Source organism: Harpegnathos saltator, unplaced genomic scaffold (genome assembly GCF_003227715.2).
Source record: "Harpegnathos saltator strain DR-91 unplaced genomic scaffold, Hsal_v8.6 scaffold219, whole genome shotgun sequence".
Classification (NCBI taxonomy): Eukaryota; Metazoa; Arthropoda; class Insecta; order Hymenoptera; family Formicidae; genus Harpegnathos; species Harpegnathos saltator.
Window position 1 is genome coordinate 906,233 of NW_020230005.1, and position 20,512 is coordinate 926,744.

General features: G+C 41.3%; 1 protein-coding gene across 4 annotated transcripts in view; it reads right to left on the reverse strand.

The window, feature by feature from the left end:
* Nucleotides 1–10,777: 10,777 nt before the first annotated feature.
* The window catches only part of sli (slit guidance ligand), a 449,992-nt gene continuing 440,257 nt past the window's right edge, over nt 10,778–20,512 (reverse strand). For 2 of the 4 annotated variants that reach the window (XM_025298457.1, XM_025298455.1), the window contains exons 24-30: nt 18,244–18,553; nt 15,504–15,717; nt 14,179–14,640; nt 12,949–13,152; nt 12,163–12,312; nt 11,764–11,900; nt 10,778–11,236 (exon numbers count right to left, since the gene is read on the reverse strand). In XM_025298457.1, the coding sequence (XP_025154242.1) occupies nt 11,150–11,236; nt 11,764–11,900; nt 12,163–12,312; nt 12,949–13,152; nt 14,179–14,640; nt 15,504–15,717; nt 18,244–18,553 (1,564 nt within the window). In that variant the 3' untranslated portion in view covers nt 10,778–11,149. Of the gene's footprint in view, nt 11,237–11,763; nt 11,904–12,162; nt 12,313–12,948; nt 13,153–14,178; nt 14,641–15,503; nt 15,718–18,243; nt 18,554–20,512 lie in introns of all 4 variants that reach the window. The other 2 variants (XM_025298456.1, XM_025298454.1) reach the window with 1 other exon arrangement.

Sequence of the window (20,512 nt, forward strand, 5' to 3'; positions counted from 1 at the left end):
TTCTTAGACTGCGACCTTTTTTGTTTTCGGTCAGCGCTTCTTTCAAGTCTGTTTACTCCCATTACGGATCTAAATTTAAATGTTCATTCGTAAAAGAGTATTTTCGAGAGCACACAATTGTTGTCTCCGCTTCTTGCTGTCATGTTTTTTCGTCAGCTCTTTCAAGAGCTCCTATCTAGACTTTCAATGAAGAAGAAAAATCGTAACGAATATTCTCCACTCATCCTGACCAAACATTCTTTCTCTACCGTAGCTTACCAACCAAGAACGCTAAATTTTTGTTCCAGACGTTGCGGGAAGCAAGTCCGGCGGACGCGGATGCCGCACCGGAGGATGCGGTTCGGGCAGAGCAGGATCGGCCGGAAGGTAAAGTTTCCAAGTTTCCTACACATCTGTGTTCAACTCTTTACAATCTTTGCTTTTGCAACTTGTTCCTCATCAGCTCTCTCGAAAGTTTCATGTCTCATTTAAATTTTCAATGTTGGAACAAAAATATAATGATAAAAATCCCACATCAAAATATTTCCGTATTTTCGATTAGTCTAGATCAAAAATATTCTCACTCTACCACAGATTATCAACTAGGAAAACTACTTTTCTGTTTCAGTTGTTGCGGAAAGCAGCAACAATCCGGCAGATGCGGATGCCGCACCGGAGGATCCGGTTCGGGCCAAGCAGAATCGGTCGGAAGGTAAAATTTACAAGTTTCCTACACATCTGTATTCAACCCTTTACGATCTTTGCTTTGCAACTTGTTCCTCATCAGCTCTCTTGAAAGCTTCAAGTCTTATTTAAATTTTCAATATTGGAACAAAAATATAAAGATAAAAATTCCGTATCAAAGTATTTCTGTATTTTCGATTCGTCCCGATCAAAGATATTCTCTTTCTACCGCAGGTTATCAACCGGGAAAATTATTTTTCTGTTTCAGTTGTTGCGGAAAGCAGCAACAATCCGGCAGATGCGGATGCCGCACCGGAGGATCCGGTTCGGGCCAAGCAGAGTCGGTCGGAAGGTAAAATTTACAAGTTTCCTACACATCTGTATTCAACCCTTTACGATCTTTGCCTTTGCAACTTGTTCCTCATCAGCTCTCTTGAAAGCTTCAAGTCTTATTTAAATTTTCAATATTGGAACAAAAATATAAAGATAAAAATTCCGTATCAAAGTATTTCTGTATTTTCGATTCGTCCCTATCAAAGATATTCTCTTTCTACCGCAGGTTATCAACCGGCAAAATTATTTTTCTGTTTCAGTTGTTGTGGAATGCAACAGCAATCCGGCGGACGCGGATGCCGCATCGGAGGATCCGATTCGGGCCAAGCAGAGTCGGCTTGAAGGTAAGTTTACAAGTTTACTTATATAGTCCTCTGTTTGATCCTTGGCGATCTAGAGCTGAAATATTATTTTCGGCTCGACTTGAATTACGATCGCAGAGGGTAAACTACTCTTTTACTCGCCCGCACTTGTTGGTCAAATCTGATGAGCGAATGTGAATTTTTTGTTACAGAGTTGAAGCGGTATATGGCCGGCTCTGACTGCAAGTCGTTTCGGTGAGTCAAAATGAAAAGAGAAACTATATTCTGCATGACGGATGTAGGATTAAAAAATATCGTTCGAGTCAATGCAAATTGCAAATAGATTCTTGCATGTGTGTGTTTGTGAAACGTTGAATAAAATACATTGCTCGAAACAATCAGGGGATTACTTGATCGTATAGCCTGCGTTATATACGAGATTTAAAATACCGAATGATGATGATTCTTTTTTGATATTCAGTTATCTGAATAAGAGATATTCATGTCTACAAACGCGATACCGTCATCAGTTACATTATTTTTATTTTTCAAGCGGGCCGCAGAAATATTTAACGACAGAATTATTAGACAATATTCAATTGTCCGCGTAAAATATATTCATACGCATAAATGCCGATACCGTTGGCTACTTTTCTTTTATTTCCTTAAAACAGGCTGTAAAATTATTTGGCAATATTCATTACGATCCCTATTGTCTCGAGTAGCGTATAACGCACCAGAAATTGCGCAGAAATTGCGCCAGCGCACGCAGAGCTTGAGGTATCCTCGCTCGCGTGCCTTTGAATATCGCGACCGCGGTTATCAATATACGCGTTTTTACCCGCGCTGCGAACAAAAAAACTTAAATTCTCGTTTCGCCAAAGTATCGCGAACGTAAGCTTCGTCGTGACGGAACTATAATGCGTGAAATTTGCTCCGCTCTCTCTCTCTCTTTCCCTCTCTTTGTGCTCCGTCGGAGCGACCGGTTTCTAATTGTCCAATCTTTCTTCGCATGTATTCGCGAATATTCTCGTAAATATCGATACTGCCGCATTTTCGCGACTTTTCAGGCGCGATCGCGAAAAACGCCGTAAAAATCCGTTGGACGAGTCGATAAATTTTCACACGGTTCTTGCTCCTCGCCGATCGAGTTTATAGAGTCCGTTTCGCAGCGCGTAAAAAGTTTTCACCGATGTCGGCGTAAAACGTTCGTTAATTGACGCAAATATCGCCGCTCTAATACCGCGTATCGACGTATCGGCGTCGCGAAAGTGTGACGAAAGTGTAGCAATCAACGTGGGACGCACCTGAAGATGGATGCTGTGCGACATGGAGAGCGGCAGCGCGGACATGGGCGGACATTGGTGGATCTAGTTGGATGCAAGACATCATCAATATCGGATCATCATCATCGGTGAGCGTTTGACTCAATGCTCACAGAGAGCTCTTTTATTATTACATTGCATGCCGCAAATTTGCATTGACTTTTGTAACGAAAAATATATTCCATGATTTATTGCCATATATTATGGCCATATATTATTGCCATATATTGTTGTTGTATATTGTTGCTATATATTATTGCCAGATATTGACATGTTTTATCGCCATATATTATGGCCACTTGAAATCGCGCGAACAATCGACAAAACTGAATTTACCGATAATCGCAAAGGCGCGCGGCAGACGTCACAGACGGATGACAGTAGCCCGTCTCAGGGCTGCTCGATAACAATTGCTGCAATTTAACTTTAAACCACAGCGGCCTCCGGTCGCTGGAAACTTTCTATCGCGGACTGACCCCTCGAGCGGAATGTTCCCGAAAAGCACTCTTGACGTAAACACTGGTTATAAGCGAACTTGCCTCGTTAGGGCCTCGTCGCGGTATCATTGTCGCAAAAAAATAAGGAAGAAAGGAGTTAAACATCCGCACCGTTGTGAAAAGAGGGGCGATGGCGCCCCTTCGCGAGTAGAATGTTAGGCCCTTGTGAACGCGAGCGTTAAATTCCACCGCGGCTGCGAACGTCCCCCGATTAGTTTCTCCGCGGAAACTGAATCTTCATAACTCGCGCTTGATTGTGCGTCGAGACTCTATCGAGGGTGGGAGATTTCCAACTTTTTTACGCAAGTTCGTCGGTCGTGCTTGATAAAAAATGTTCCGAGACGTGCCTACGAGAAATGTTGCACGCGGAGAATATTCAGCGCACGTACCATCTTGAAATTAAATACCGCGATGAAAACTGCGCTCGTTCCTCCAACTTGCGCTTTACAAGTTTCGGGACCTATAAAAATTTCAAGATCAGATACTGCTTGGTTTGAGGGAGGTTTTTAGCCATGCTCCGTGAGAACCTGAAGAGCGAGTATCGATTTTTTTCGAAAGATTCGAAAGATGCAAATTTAAATGTGTTATTTATACGCATACGAGCGTGCGATTGGCTGATGCTTTTTTCGGGGGCGAGTTTTGTCTTTTCAAATCTCGCAAGAATCGTGTGAAGAAAGCTTGAGCTAAGTACACGCTCACGCGTGTGAAAACAACGCACTCGAATTTGCAGCGACGATACAGCGGGGATATTTAGCGAGTACTACCTTGAAATTTCCGATGAGATTATATTTCTCGTCAGCCGTTGTTCTGTCGCTTAGTGCCTTTTTCGCCTGAGTGCCTCATCAGCTTACTTGTGTGTTACTTCGCCGGCGGCTTGTCCTTCTTCTTCTTCTTCTTCTTGCACGCTGGCAACTCTCGTTAGATCATATGGGCCGCTCTCGGCTCGAGCAGCTTCATTGCTTTTTCGATACCATCTCGGCGCGTGCTCATTCATTACATTTCTGTAATTAATAGCTCGGTTGTTGCGTACATCGCAAAATGGTATGGGAATTTTATATTTATCTTAATCCCCGTTCTATGTCTTCGTGAATTCTTAGGAGCGATGAATTTGTGAAACACTCTATACATATGTTGCCGATTGCAATTTTAGTATTATTATCAACTTCGAATTATTAACTTAAGGAATGCCAACGTGTATATATATTTATAAAATAAAAATTATTCTAAATTTTCTCACATCTCGCAATCCTAAGAGACATACACACATATATAATATATTCGGCCTGTTTTCTGTATTAATAGTCTTTGATATCTTTCGATACGTACATACATATTTTGAAACATTTTTTTTGGATATTATATCAAACGGATTTTGCGTGTCGCGTAATATCCTTCAGACTACACGGACATTATTGTTTTGATCATTTTGATTTCTTTGATATTCATTAAGAACGCAACTGCCATATTGAACGACTCAATTGTCGCGTAAAATGTTTCGATTTTCACAAATTCATATAAAATTTCTTATTTTTACAATGATTGCTAAAACATAGCATTAAATGATATCTTATTTCCCTCTCGCTCTCTTTCATTACATGATTTAAATTTTAATATAATACAATTTGTATTAGAAATATTACTTCGAAGTCTCAAATTTTTAGAAGACATATTATTGCATCAACGTAACAAATTATTAGGTATACAAATATACAGGGTCCCATTTTAAAGGACCCACTCAAATATCTCAGAAACACTGCGTTAAATCGAAAAATGCTTAAAACAAAAGTTGTTTGGCTTGAAGGGGGACATAAGACAGCGATAGTATTTTGTTTATAGATGGCTCCACTTTCAAGATATTCACTGATCAATTTTCTTAAATGGAAATCCTAATTTTTTATTATATCATCTTTTTCTACCAATTAATTTGAACAACTTTTGTCTGAAACATTTTTTTATTTGATTAATATATTTTGAGATATTTAAGGAAAACTTGATAACTTGGCAACTAAAGCTTGTTCGGGTCATTTTTCCCTATAATACATAGATTCTGAGATAGGTGGGGGAGGAGGGGGGTCCGTTACTTTTGGAAAACTTGGTAAATAAATCCACATATCTCGTATTCGATATCCAACTAGACATGGCGCCATCAATGATAAAATGAGATATGTTAAACTTTACATATGTTTATTTAATAGCATTTATATTTCGAGAATTTGTTACATTATATAAACATAGACATTTTGCTTTTACGCTAATTATCTAATTTGACATACCTACAGTATAGAGCTAGAGTATTTCTAGACATGCAGTATTCCATTGTTATTTGGTAAAACGTGCTTGCGCGATAAACGCATTATACTCATTGCCTTGCGCTCTTTTTTATAATTTGTCATATTCATTCAAAACATATCACACACACATACACACACGCGCACACACACACACACACACACATACATTATATTCATCGATGCATACACTTTCTCGTTACCTCTCTTCACAATGCATTTATTCTCATCAGTCAGTGTCTCCAAACACACTACTGGATACATCCAGATGTGTCGTCATGCATTAAAAAGCAATTTCAGATTTTCACTGCGTCATTACACGTTGCATTGCGGCGTGATCTTGGAAATTAATGGCGCGATTGAAAATAATTTAGTACGATAATATAATGAGCAAAATCATCGCCGAAAGTGAGTTTCGAAATTCACAGAGCCGATATATTTATATCGATATATATTTGTATCGAGATGCGCATCAATATAAACAAAAAAAAGTATTCTTTATACAAACGTATTTAATATTCGTATGATCGTAATGTTATGGTGTGTCTCATTTTATTTCAAAATTTTTCCCCTATAAATAAACAATGTCTAGAATTGCATCGTATACAGATAATAAATAACGATTCGGGTTATCTCACGCGTCTAATGTTAAATATTAATGTTATCGTCATATCATACGATATGTTATGTATCCGGATTCAATTATGTATCCGGATTCAATCTTTGCCTAAAACACCATAGAACACATAAAACATATTAATGCGGACAGTTGCATTAAACATCATATGAGTATTGAGATTGTCTTGAATACTGGGAATGATTTTAAGGATAGAGCAGATACCCGAACAACAGAGAGTGATACGGTTTTACATAAACGAGTTATAAACGCTAACTGCGAATATATCCAATTTCGGAGCTTACCCATACAGCACAAAAGTTGCAACAACATTGCTGCAACATTGCTATATTGCAGCAATGTTGCAGTAATGTTACTGCAATTTTTGTGCTCTATGGGTAGTGACGCACTTCTTTTTCTTCTTTTCTCGTTCTTTTCCTTTAACGAAAGCGACTTGATTGTTATTACCGACAATTTGCCTCCTTTTGATTATTTACATATGCGATCAAATTAAATTCTCGTGGTGGATTTACGACGAGACACAACACAGTTTCTTTGACTTTTGCGTAGAGTGTAGAGGTCAGAAAGGTCAAAATTTTGAATCGCGAATATCACCATTCGCAGTAATGATATCGACGTTGCAAATGTCACGTACGATAAAAAAAGGTGTGCATTGTGGGAGCAAGCAACTCGATTGGATGTAGAGGCGCTTTTCGCGAATATTTTCTCGTAAAATCAAGTGAATGGTTTCGCTCTCACGGGCTAATGTACAGCAAAGTCGAGGCATGTATATTCTGCGAAGCTTGTGATTCGATCGAACTCGAGGTAAAAGTGTTCGCTATGTATCTTGTGAATAAAAGCCGAGTAGTAAACGCGTCGATCGCATGCGCCGGTCCATCGATCACGCAATATGTTAAACATTTTCCTCAAATAAATATATGAATGCGAGTTATACCAGAAATTCCAGATGCACGGCACGAAAGAGTATATCATGATATTGCGAAAGCATTCCCGTTTTATTACTCTCCAATATAGACGTATAGGGTTCGTGATAAGCACCGCATGATACATTTCCCCGTATTACAATTTTATGCGACATAACGTCCGTGTTACACGACAGATGCGTTATCGTGCGTAACGTAAAATATGGTAACAATTTTGCGTCTAAATCCAGCGGATCTCATTCGGATCAGATTCGATAGATATAATAAAATTGCGTTTATTAAAAAATGCGAAAAGAAGAGAAAGAAAGAGGGAAACACAAAGGAGTGTGTATTTAATCTAAATATGCGCGTCTCTGTTTACCGTTAGATGCAGAGAGAGAGAGAGAGAGAGAAAGAGAGAGAGAGAGAAAGAAAGAAGCAAAGGAGCGCTAATAATCATAATAATAATAATGATAACAATAACAATACAAATGTTAGGCGAACCGTTGTGACACGTCGCAACGTATTTAGGCGTGATGCGGTGCAATGGAATCGTCGGTACGATCAGTGAACGTATGCTAGCTTGCGTATTATTACGTCTATCTGTATTTCGTTGGACCAAAAAATGTACAGAATCATGTTACAAAATCTGTTCTCATTCGGTATGCACTAACGCCGAGTGTTTTCTTCGCAGAAATTCATTCGAGTTGGTTCAATTGAACACCGACGCGGCCAAGTCATTCGTAAACATAACAATACGGGAAACTTATGCGACTATTAATACTATCGAATCGTGTCATCATATCATGCAGTACTTACATGTTCATAATACGCTGGGTTATTCCTCTCTTATATGATATACAAAGAAGAAAACATGGAGTTTAAACGTCGATTACGCAAAATCTTCGGCCCCTGTCCATTCGTATAAAGTCGATACCATCGTATATAAGCGCGTGTGCGTTTTTTTTTTTTTATGTGGCTTACACGTTTTTCATTTTCGCTCTATTCACCTGTTCACTTTCGCTTCGCGACCAGGTAAATGAGCATTTCGTGCACAGTGGTAGAACCAAGTCGTAGGGATGATGGAGGGGAAGAGGGAGGGGCAGGAATAAATGTAATAAATGTAATAAAATATTTTCGATGTTTCTTCTGTCTCGGAGTCGATAAGAATATTTTTCCCGTTTGTCGTGGTCAGAAAAATACCGTTTACGGACTCGAACGCGGCAGTCGTACGATGGCAGTGAAGTTGGAAATAACACTAGGAGAATACGGTAATATATAATCGTGCGATTGTTTCGCGGCCGTCAAGTGGCCAGAAGCTATGTCTACGTAAACTCTAAGATTGGTACTTTCTCACGGGGGAGCACGTTAAAGTGGCAAAAATCGCGTCGAAATCGTGAAGGATGATAGCGAAGCACGTTGCAGAGATGTTTGTTCGTCTCTTTAAGTGAATAAGTGCGTGTGTGTATGTGCGAAGCGTAAATAGGCACAGACAGTGGGTTGGTTAACAGACAGAGGTGTTGTTATCGAGTAAAACAATGAAACGGAATAAATACGTATAAATACTGGCAGTGGAAGATGCGATGCAGTTTACCGAGGATAAGACGAGTACATATAAATAGGTATAGCATAGGTACATGATACGCTATACATTAATAGAGATACTTAAGTAGTACGAACGAATAACGCTTCTTGATTATTAAACTAACAGCAAATTAGTTTAGATATAAATAATGCGCTTATACAAAAATAATTACGCGATTTTGTATCGACAAACTTCGTCCCGGTATTCTCGGAATTCACCGACAATCCCGAGATGATGCGTACGTGTGTGTATGTGTGTGTATTTATGTGCACACACATACACACACTCGTGCGCGCGCGCGCGCACACATGCGCACACATGCATACATACATACATGTTGTATACATTCGTGCATACATGTACATACATACATGTACGCGATCGGCTGACCAAATATTGCGCGCAGGTTGCTACATTTTTCACACAATTCGTATTTTCCTATCATCGTTCGCGATCATCGAAATCATCGATTCGAACGCTAGCACGCAAGTCTCCCGTTAATTCGTGCAGCTTACAGGCTGCATCTCGCATCTCGAAATGGTATATTAGGCCGTAAAGTGCAAAAAGTCGAAGCGCGCCCTTCGAAATTCGCGACGCAGTCCGTCTTGGCGATTTCGTTCAGCGTAGCGGCGTGACTTCTTGACTTTTGCAAAAATTGAGCTACATTCCCACTGCTGCTACCGACGAGAGATCAGGTAATAAGGAAACATTGACAATTCAAGTTGCACCGTGTATATGTGAATCGATTTCTCTCCCTCTCTTTCTCTCTTCAATATACTTGAAATATATTTCTATTTTACATTCAATTAGATATTTACCTCTCTCCGTGCGTGCGTGTTTTCTATTCGAGCACTCACGGTTCTACATGTCGTATCTTTAATGGCATAATTGCTCTCAATCGACTGCATCTTCTGATTGAATCGTAGGTACGATTCAAAAGCATAATATTCAATAGACAGAGATTGTACGGTTAAAGTGAATAGTTGAAATGTTAAATTAGCAGCACTGTAGCTAAACTGGATGGAAAAGGCAAGAAACACGCCGCTAGTCTTTATTTTCCATTCACTGCGTTTAGGTTTAGTTTTATTAGTTATTTATACGACAATGTTGTTTGCACTGCGTATTGTACAAGCGAAATGGTTTTCAAACATCAAATCAAAGCAATATGCAGCGAAAACAATCCTGCAGCCACTCACGCAAACATTTATCTCTTTATTTTTTTCTCATATATTTTTTGTGGCAAAATTTCAAGACTGTTGCTCAGTGGGTAAGAAATAGCTATACGATCGAAGATTCGCGTTTAGTGTAAAAGTTCGCTTAGAAGGAAATAGACCTAACGTGAGACTGGGCTTCGCAAAATCGACACTTACAAATCTTTTTTATTTTCCGTTCTTCCTTTCTTCCTTCCTTCTTTCATTCTTTCCTTTCTCCCTTCTTTTCTTCCAATCCGACATATTAAAATTGTTCTAATTAATCTTTATCGAAGTCGCTATTTTGCATGAGTGCAACTAAATTTCGAATAACACAGCTATTCTCCAGGTATCTGCGTTGTACTGATTCCGATTCAGTATAAATGACTTTCGAACAAAAAGTTATAGCTGTGTCGGTGCCGCGTTGAAACGGAGATCATACGTACTTGCTACAGCGAAACGAATATATTAAACAAAAAGCGTTGCGTATATATCCTATAAGAAGATTATGGAAGCCTGTTGTTTGCACGCAGCCGCGAATCCCCGATTATTCGTTAGGTCCATTCCGCGCTAAATCAACGGCGTAATCGTACGCACTCGTGCGTAACGTTACGAACGCGCGCGAGCGCCTGAGTCTGCGGTTCGCGGTCGCAAACACGGAATCGTTGTCCGCGCACACTCGCGTCACCCTTCTTTCGCATCTTGTTGTCCGCGTCGTTATATACCTATATCGGTCATTATATACGAATAATACTTAGTATACGTTTAACTGCTTCGAATATCGATAGTCCGTAGCTATATACGTACGATGTACTTTTATATTTTCTCTTCCTTTTCTTCCTCTATTCCGTCTCACCCCCGTCTCCCTCTCTCAAACTCTCTCGTTCTCTCGTTCTTACGTTTTCTCTCTCTCTCTTTCTCTCTCTCTCTCTCTCTCTCTCTCTCTCTCTCTCTCTCTCTCTCTCTCTCACTTTCTCTTTCTTTCTCTCTCTCTTTCTCTTGCGCTCTCATTCTCTCTCTCTCTCTCTCTCTCTCTCTCTCTCTCGCTCTCGCTCTCACTTTCTCTCTCACTCTCACTTTCTCTCTCTCTCTCTCTCTCGCTCTCGCATTCGCTCTCGCTCTTGCTTTCTGTCATTAATAATACATATCACACTGAGCCGGCTATGTGTGTGTCCATCTAGTTTTGGCCTGCACTTCGCCTCACGCACTTTCTCGATCCACGTGTCTCGCAAATACTACCATGGGAATGCCGAGGGCGCGTCGCAGTTTCTTCCATCTCGTCCCGCTGGCGTTCCCATTCGTCATCTTCGAGGACACGCGAAAGCACGAGCGGGGGTGCTACTTCGGATCCGGGGGTTTCTTCTCGGTGGTCTCATTTTGCATTTCGACGCGTGTCGACGAGACTCGGGCCGCAATGCATCGACTGGCTAGTAACACTTGCGAGTGCACGCGCACTTACGCACCAGGTCAACGTCCTTGGTGTACCGCATGCCGTCCGTGCAAATTAATCGGACCTGAAATTAATACGTAATTGATTATAATGGCCGCTACGGTCATTATCGACGAATACTACCGGCGGGGAGGTTATCGGATAGATGAGTCGATGAATATAATTGCAGTAATTGGCGTGGTTGCTGCCATCGGCTCCACGAAGTGATATCAATTATATTATTAGAAGATGGAATAGCCTACTTTTTTTGCTTGGTCCGATCGTCATGGTCAACGGGAATTCGAGGCCAATTGACAAGAATTAACGAGAGCGGTGAGAGTAGGTAGCTTAATATTCATTTCGGTGCATTGTCAACTGACACAATGGAAAAGCCAATCTCATAACATGCAAATGTCGACGCAATATTAACTTATTCGAAACCTGACGTTATCCAGGGAGGATATTTCGGACAATTGAAAATTATACAGCCGGATCAACGTATTGTGACGCGAGGAGCCGAATCATGAACGCGAGTATGCATACATACATACATCATATACACACACACACATACACACACAGTGATCGATATTTGAATATCCCATAATATACCTTGCGCCGCTTAGTCTTTCGCGGTAAACAGCAGGAACTGCCGCAACTCCCCCAACATTTAGCGAGCTTCACGGGTCGTCTACTTCGGCATCCATTCTCGCTGTAGTACTCCCTTATGTGCTCCTTGCGACAGGTTGCTGCTGCGACATTAATATTTGAATATATAATCCTTTTCCAACATGTATCATTGAGAGATTGCACAATTAATTGCGGATTGAGTGGCACGATAACGTCGTTAAACGCAGTAATGATTCACACAAAGCACGAAATTTCGTTTTACGATATTCGATAAACGGCATTATACGCAAATGAGACGCGAGTGAATGGCGGATGAATCAATCAGGCGGGGGGGAAGCGAGAAAATAGAATCAAGTATAATCAAGTCAAGTAATAAGTTACGTTTCTCGCAGTATCGTCCTTGCCAACCGGTTTGACATCGGCAAGAATAGCTGTTGCCAAACGGTGCTGGTACGCATTGGGAGCCCTTTCTGCATTCATGACCGATACACGCGTGCGAAGGCACCAGTCCAGTTACCGACACGATGACATCTACAATTACAAGCGAAATGTTGCTCGTTCAAAATGTTATATAATGAAAATGGAATAGAAAAGAAAAAAAATACACTTTCGAATACTAAAGTGTAGGTGACCGGCGCGTTGTGCCTGATATTTATATTTATACAGAGTTTGTAAAAAAGTCTGGAAATCCCTAAAAATTTCAAAAAATATGTATTTTTAGAAAAAAATGTTTCAAACAAAAGTTACATGGTTTAACCCTTTGAAGCATACATTTCTTTGTTCGACAATTTTTACATGAAAATTTGCATATAATGGATTTTGGTGTCGCTGATTATGAATCCCCTGTCGGAATTTCGAAATTCAAGATGGCGGATCCAATATGGCAGATCAACTTTTAAAAGATTTTCGATTTCCTTGTAAACCTTGTATACATGTTTGTATACAAAATATATTTTTTCAGAGGGTTCACCCCGATTATTTGCTCCTACTTTTTAATAACAACATTAACATAAAGTCGTTTAAAATCGGCAGATTAAAAATAAACAGTTGAATTTAATCCATTGTCTCTCTTTCTCTCTCTCTCTCTCTCTCTCTTTCTCTCTCTCTGTCTCTCTCCATCTCCCCTTTTCTCAACTGAATAAGCAACAACTGAAGATATTAACATACCAGAATGTTGGCGAGGTACGTGCTCTTGAGGCATGGACTCCTCGTTACTGCCACTATTGTTAATTCCCTCGGCTTCAACAATATCTCTCGCCTCGTCGGCCTCCTCCTCTTCGCTAGAAGTACATCCGGGAGTAACACGATGCATCTTTGCGGCGTTACTGAAGTCTACCAACTTATGATTGATCCACATCTCGGAGATGCAGCCTGAGATAAAGCAAGGAAACTTTTAATGGATTTGGGGTGCGAGAGGGAGAAACTTTTACTTTATCCTATATAAAGAGTGACGACACCGTGTGAATGTGTATATCATAACCAAACGCCACGCGACGCAATTGAGTAAGGGCATGAGTGAAACGCGCGAACACACACACTCACGCATCGTACATTTATGTGTCGTACATTCGCGAAAAAATTCTCGCGAATGAATCGTCCGATGTGGATGTGTGAAGTTTAACACGATCGCGTACGTACATGTAATAAATACGATACGAATTTACGCGGCGCAGTGCCGTCATCACAAACGTGGTGCGATGCCAAATCTAGTTTCTCTTGGACCACACATTATTTCATTTCACCAACGTACAAACAGGGGGGGGGGGAGAGTAAATCAAAATATTGCGTCGAGGGACATTAAAAATGTAATCGAATATTAAACGAGGTGCCCGCAAGTTGCAGCTTTGCGGCTGATATCCCGAGTTTGCGACAACTATCGCTTCCCGGGGGAACCGCGGAATATCGGTGTTGGAAGCGGAAGCTGCAGAGAGAGAGTAGCAGCAGTAGCAGCAGCAATGGTAGAGAACACAAATCAAGCGTGAAATCTTCCAAATTACGAACCCATTGCGATGCGTTGCAACAATTTATTACGACAGTGCTCCTTGCAATAAATGCGACCCGACAATTCAAACGATTAATTACATTTCTTCGAATCTCCCGATTCGAAAGGATCAATTTCAATAAGAAATAATCCATGTGGAGAATAATTCATATCTGAGAAGGCGCGAGAATTGCGATCACCGGCATGCTTATTTCGACAAAATTGACGTTTCTTTTCGCGAATGCTAATTACCGAGCTCTGATAATCATGCCACTCGGCCAAGCAGTTATATTGGTCGGAGCTGGGCGATGCGGAGCCACAATGACAAAACAATGGCGGAAAGTCAAGCGCATTCGCAAGTGAGAGTTTGATTTGTGTTTGTAAAAATACGAGGACGAGAAAACGAGAAGACCTACCTTGGAAACTCGTAATATTCCTCAGGTGAAACTCGGTAAATGCGACTTTCGCGGCTTCTGGCGCTACACCACCGACAAACATCGGCGTGACAAGCTTGAGGTACTCCTTCGGACCATCGTTGATGATGCTTCTGGCAAGGCCGCGGTCGACCCTCATTGTAAAATTTTTCTTGATAGCCAGCAGCTCCGCCATGTGAGGCTTGCCATCGGCCACCATCTCGTAACTGTACATCGTCGAAGTGGGATAATTGCCTACGTCGTACGAAACCCTGATCCGTCCGTTAAAGAGTTCAACGGCAATGTGCCCGTCGCTTTGCCCGTCATAGAGAAGAACCCCGTTTTCCTGCGTGGTCGTGAATATGATGGTCACGTTCGCCTCAGGCCTCGTGCGTAGCGGTTCCAGCTCGACCAGCGAGCTGTTGTCCACGAAGCTCAGACTCGTCAGGTACTCGCATCGTTTTCCTAAAATGACGTGAAGAGTAGACAGACTCCCATTCTCGTCATCCGCCGGCAGCAGAAGGTAGGAAAGTAAAAGGAGGATAGAAGGAAGAAAGAAAGAGAGATCTCACTCAGGCAGATGATTATTTTTCAGTGAGAATATTTCTACCGATAATATTGTTACCGAGATGATAGTTGTTGGAACAATTTCCTTCTGATTCGCTTGTGAACCGCTTGCGAGCCGTTAAAAAAAAGGGCTCAGGACTTTAAAGGCAGGTAGTACGCATAAAATGGAGGAAAAGTTTTTTTGATAAACACGCGTCGAAAAATTAATATTGTCGGACTGATAAACAATTATTTATTTTATTTAAAGCAACTGACTTGGCTGTTTTTCGTATTTTGTTATTCGTATTCTTTGTTATATTATATTTTGTCTATGTTATTTATCAACGAAGAAAATATTATGCTTTAAAAAAAGTCTCTTCTCCCTCTTGTTCGGAATGGTGTGTTTTTCACCGATAAATGGACACAAACGAATTACATTTTAAAATGCAAAATGTCCAATAGAAGAGAGAAAATTTTTGAAAGATTCCGTAATTCTATAATACGAAGGTATGAAGTATGTATATAGAAATAGGAGGAGGACATGTATTATAGGAAATCTTTTGTAAACTTTATGAGCACCAGAAGCGAATAAGTCGCTTGTGTCAATTGAAATAAATAATTGTTCATAATTCTGACAATATTAATGTCTTGACCCATGTTTATTAGGACTTTCCATTCATTTTGTACGTACTATCTACCCTTCTCGAAAGCCTCGAACTGTTTTTTTTTTCAACACCTTGTATATTGTCAGTAAGAAATGAAACTGTCGCTTATAGACTTACCGGTATAGCCGGGATGGCACTGGCAAAGATAGTCCGCGGCGGAGGCGGGAGCGGGCTGGAAGCAAGCACCATGCTGACAGTCGTGGTGGGCGCACGGACTGGTCTGTGGATACAACATAGCCGTCGAGGGTGCAGCCTCGCAGTACCTCCCCGTAAACTCCGCCGCGCACTTACACTCGTAATTGTTTATGCCGTCGATGCAAGTAGCACCGTTCTGCAAAGGAGAGCAAAATTGCAGATTAGAGAAAATAAAGGAGGAGAAAAGTTTGCATGAGAGTTGCGAGCGAGGACAAGTAATGGGGCATGTTATTTTTCGCAGCACTTGTACATGCCTTCCTTCCTCCTATTGGTGAATTAGACATCAATCGCGCACGAGTAGATCTGAAAGTTCACTTAGAAGCTTGGGAGGTGACGTGCGCGCTCGTGAAAAGAGAGGACAACACATGCAGCTTTTCGTGTCGTCGATACGTTTCTAATGTATCTGCAATCTAATTAATGTCGGCCGGTAACTTTACGGATAAGATAGGAACGCGCACAAATTGCGGATGCAACTAACTACTACTACTACTACTACTACTACTACTACTACTACTACTACTACTACTACTACTACTACTACTACTACTACTACTACTACTACTACTACTATTACTACGAGGGTTACAAATCATCGGGCGAACCGCCAGTTTCACATGCCTGGTCTAGAGTCTCAAACTAAGGGCCATGTATCTTGCGTGCGCGCGCTCTCGCAGAGGGCTTAAGTCACATATGTGTACAATAATATGTCTCTCCGTTGCGAGTTACACGTGCTAATCTTATCAATAGTTGGCCCGAAATTTGGTGGTTGAATGAGCGAAAGCAACGATTGAAATACTCGATGCTCGAATTTCATATCTGCTCGTAAGAATCTGCACGTGATCTGATTGGATTGCTTCGAAAGACAGATCGTTCTATCGTCGCGGAATCGCTATGTTGCCAGAAAAGTGGGAAAAAGTCACGGCTAACGACGGAAAAGATTTTGATTGATGTAGATTTAACCATTTTTTTTAAATAAAGATAAAAAATTGACAAAATGAGACCAGTATTAATTCAACCTCCCAACAGTGTACGGATCTGCGTGATCGATGCATCGTGAAAAGTGCATCGAGCGAAACAAAATTGGATATTCAATTATTTTCGGCATGTGTAAAGTACGCTCGTTGTATGCAAAATAGAACATGCAACGGAAAAGAAGAGCCCCCGCGCAGGTCAATTCCGCGCCATTCACGGAAGCTTAGGCTTAGGCGACTTCGGTATGTGTGATATACCATCGGGGCTTTGGAGCTGGTGGCACTATAAAGCCAAAAACTCCACGCGGGCCTTCGTCGCGCCGAAAGCGCTGCAGAGCACACTCGGGATGAAATCTGAGAGTGGCGTTATAATACCCCGCGAAGAAACTTGCGCGTAAAATTTCATACGCCAACTTTGCTCCTAGTGTCTGCCCTGGGTCTTTGCGGCTGTAAAGTTTCTTTCTCGCCGGAAGATTGTAAAGAGAGCCGTCGAGTTGAGGGCCGGGGGCACTCTGTTTGAGAATCAATAGTCGAATAAAAGTTGGACACCGGTGGAATTCTAGTCTTTCATCATCTCTCGTTTGAGCTCTCCAGCTAATATGAAATTACATTGAACTGAACGAGAGCGATGCGCGGAATCGCGAGATCCTTCCGGAGAATACTTTTACGCGGATAATATAATAATTCGTTATTTCGTTGGTATGAAAAAGCAGCGCGATAAATACTCTAACGTAGAATATTCTACACAATATTAATAACAAGTTATTATACTGACTGATGGGGAGAGCGTTATTCTTACGACTGCTGCTATGAATCGGCGAGGAGGAGCAGCGACTAGAAATTAATTGCGACTGTCGCTACTCTAGCACTAGCGACACGCTAGAAAATAAATTCGTACGATATGTTGCATATGAAGCAGATATCTATCGACTCCATGTGGATGGAGGTGCGCCCGTGCACGCGACTTTCGTAATAGCGGCAGCGCAATTACTTATCTCGCCGCATTTTATACACTCAACACTGTGATACAGCGAGTGCCACGTAATTACGAATGCCCCACGTGCAACGCTTCAAATTTGATCGATACATTGCGAAAAGAATTTTTGCTGCAATAATATCTACGGGCTATAATATATAACTGCACTGTCGTGAAATACCAAGATATCAGTAATACATACAGCGCTTGGCTGTTAGCTTGTATGTTAGACTGGTATAAATAAGAAATAAAAAAGAAATAAAAAATATATCATGATAATTGAGCAGAGTGAAAATAAAACTTATGAAATACTACGTATGTGTGAAATATTTTCTTCATCGTCTGATGGTAAATCTTGAAAATTATATTCAATAAAATTTGCGATGCTCTGTGCGTCAAGTAAAATTAGTGTTAAATTGGCTAAATTATTCCAGATTTACTTTCAATCTTTATACTCAGATAAGTTATACTTATTCTGCTGCGATCCACTGCGTTCGGTTTTCCGCGCTGCTGACCGTTCACTGACGATTTTGGAATGACTAATACGCTGCTTTCAGTACTGTCAGCTCTATTTCGGAACGCAGCCAAGATTATTCGGTATTTCATGACAGTAATTAATGTGTGGCTGACGACACCACTAACAGATGCTGCTGAAACGCCTGCATCGTGCCTGGCATAACATTTGTTTTACCCAAAGACGCTCACTCCCACATACCTGGCACATATGATCGACGCAATCATCCAAGTTTGTGGAACAATTGAGACCGGCGAAGCCGATCGGGCATTCGCAGCTGTAGTGGGTCTTGTGGTCGACGCATCGACCCCCGTTTTCGCAGGGGTCGTGCCCCTTTGTACAAAAGGGTATCTTTTCCTCGCAGTATTCTCCCATGAATCCTGGGGCGCAGTCGCATCGATAGGCCTGGACGAGGTCGACGCAGGTTGCGTTGTTGGCGCACCTGTTGTTGGCACAATCGTCGACGTTGCTCTCGCATCGAAGTCCCTTGTAGCCGGGGGCGCAGTCGCAACTGTCACACACCGACTGAACGTCAATCGAGACATTGAGCCCGACATGCGATCGCGGTGGATCCGCCAAACGTATCTCACCGCGGGCGATGAACCGCGCCGACGCTATTCCTCTCTCTCTCTTGCTTTCTCTCTCTCTCTCTCTCTCTCTCCCTTCTCTCTCCCTTTCTCTCTCTTTTCGATATAGTTTCAAACTAGTCGATCGAACGCTTTACATGAACGTGTAACAATACCGGCGAAGGTTTCAAACATTTCCGGACGTTTCTCGAGAAGAAAACTAGTAATAGTCGATAGTGTATAGCTCAGGTTAATTGTCATAGATTTGTCATTCAATCGGAGTCGATCAATGATAACTGCTTTTGTTAATGTTTCAATCGTGTCATTATCGGTCGCGATGTAACGCGTCGCGAAATGACACGATCGTGAACTCGAGATAAAGAAACAAGTAAACTTTGTCAATGTATATAATATCGAGTCAACGTCTACATTTGTGATGTTGACATGACACGTGCTTGGAAAAATAGCAAACGAGTAAATTCGATTCTTCAATTTTTCGATAATCGGCGCCAACAGCTTCTCTGTTCTATGAGAGAGTCATTGACAGCGTCGTCGACGGCTTATAGCCTGCAGTCGTCACTCCTCGGGTCTCACGTGCAGAGTGTCCCGTTTATTTTACGCGTGTTGAAAGCTGGAATTTGACAAACGCTTTGATTCCGGAAACCGCTTTAAGCGCGCCAAAGTCGTCGAAATAGTCAAGGAATAAGCAGGAGCGGCCCGAAAGAGCAGTCTTTTCTCGGGGCGAATCGTCCCGCCATTTTACATCTTGCGTCCAAGTCAAATTTAAGCTTCAAAGTTTTCGCCCGTCTATACAAACATCCACCATCGTGCACATTTACATCTACTTGAAAGTCCAGAAAGAATGGAAGAAGAAGAGAAACTATAAAGAAAGAGAAAGAGAGACTGCTGTCTTTACGGTGGAGATACGTCTTTACGGATTTTTCGAACGACTACTTGGCATACGTGATGTGATCTCTCGTGCAGCTTCTATCGACGTATAATATCATTATCTACGTGAACTACGTTATCGTAGTAAATCAGAAATTATTCAGAAAAGCACATGTGGTCACACACACGCAACAAGGGGAAGGCCAGAAAAAGGAACACCATTTCTGCATGAAACCTACACCAATTACCAATACACCAAAATTGTAGAATTCGATATTGCAAAGCAATATATACCTAGCGGCACCATGAACATTTGGCAAAAGATCGCATGCTATTACGACAAATATCATCCAAAGGTTTGTACCCGCAAGATCGTATAAAAAAAAAAAAAAGAAAAAAGAGCATTATAAAATTATTCGTCTATATGATCGTGTATAAAGAAAGAGGTCTGTCGTATATTTTGATCAAGTACGACAGGGGTGGTGGTGGGCCCTCTTTCTAAAACGATAAATTTATTCTATAGCCAATGACCAAAAAAGATAACCCGTTCTATACATCGAATGCGTGAATTATGAAAAACAAAAAAAATTATCAAGTACCATCGGGAGTCAAACATGGATCTCACGCGCGTTGCCACTCGGTCAACTTACACTTGCGCTAACATTCGCTACAAACGCCTCAATACTGATCACATGCTTGGGCACAAATAAAAATGAAATTTTCTCTAAATATACTGTCTGGAAACGCCCAAAACCGGGTGTTTCGAAAATTGCTCATCGAATCCTACAATTTGGTGTAGGTTTCATGCAGAAATAGCGTTCCTTTTTCTAACCTTTCCCTTGTAAGATGCCACGTAATATCGGCGTATGCGATAAGCCGCGGTACAGCGACACTCGTTGGCTTTCGTGGGTCCGATCTCAGTCTCGTATATAAAATCAAGTATTTTTTTTGTTTCTTTACGATGTGTTACATTCCTGCTTGGAGAAGAATGAGGAAGATGTCCTCATATTGTCTGC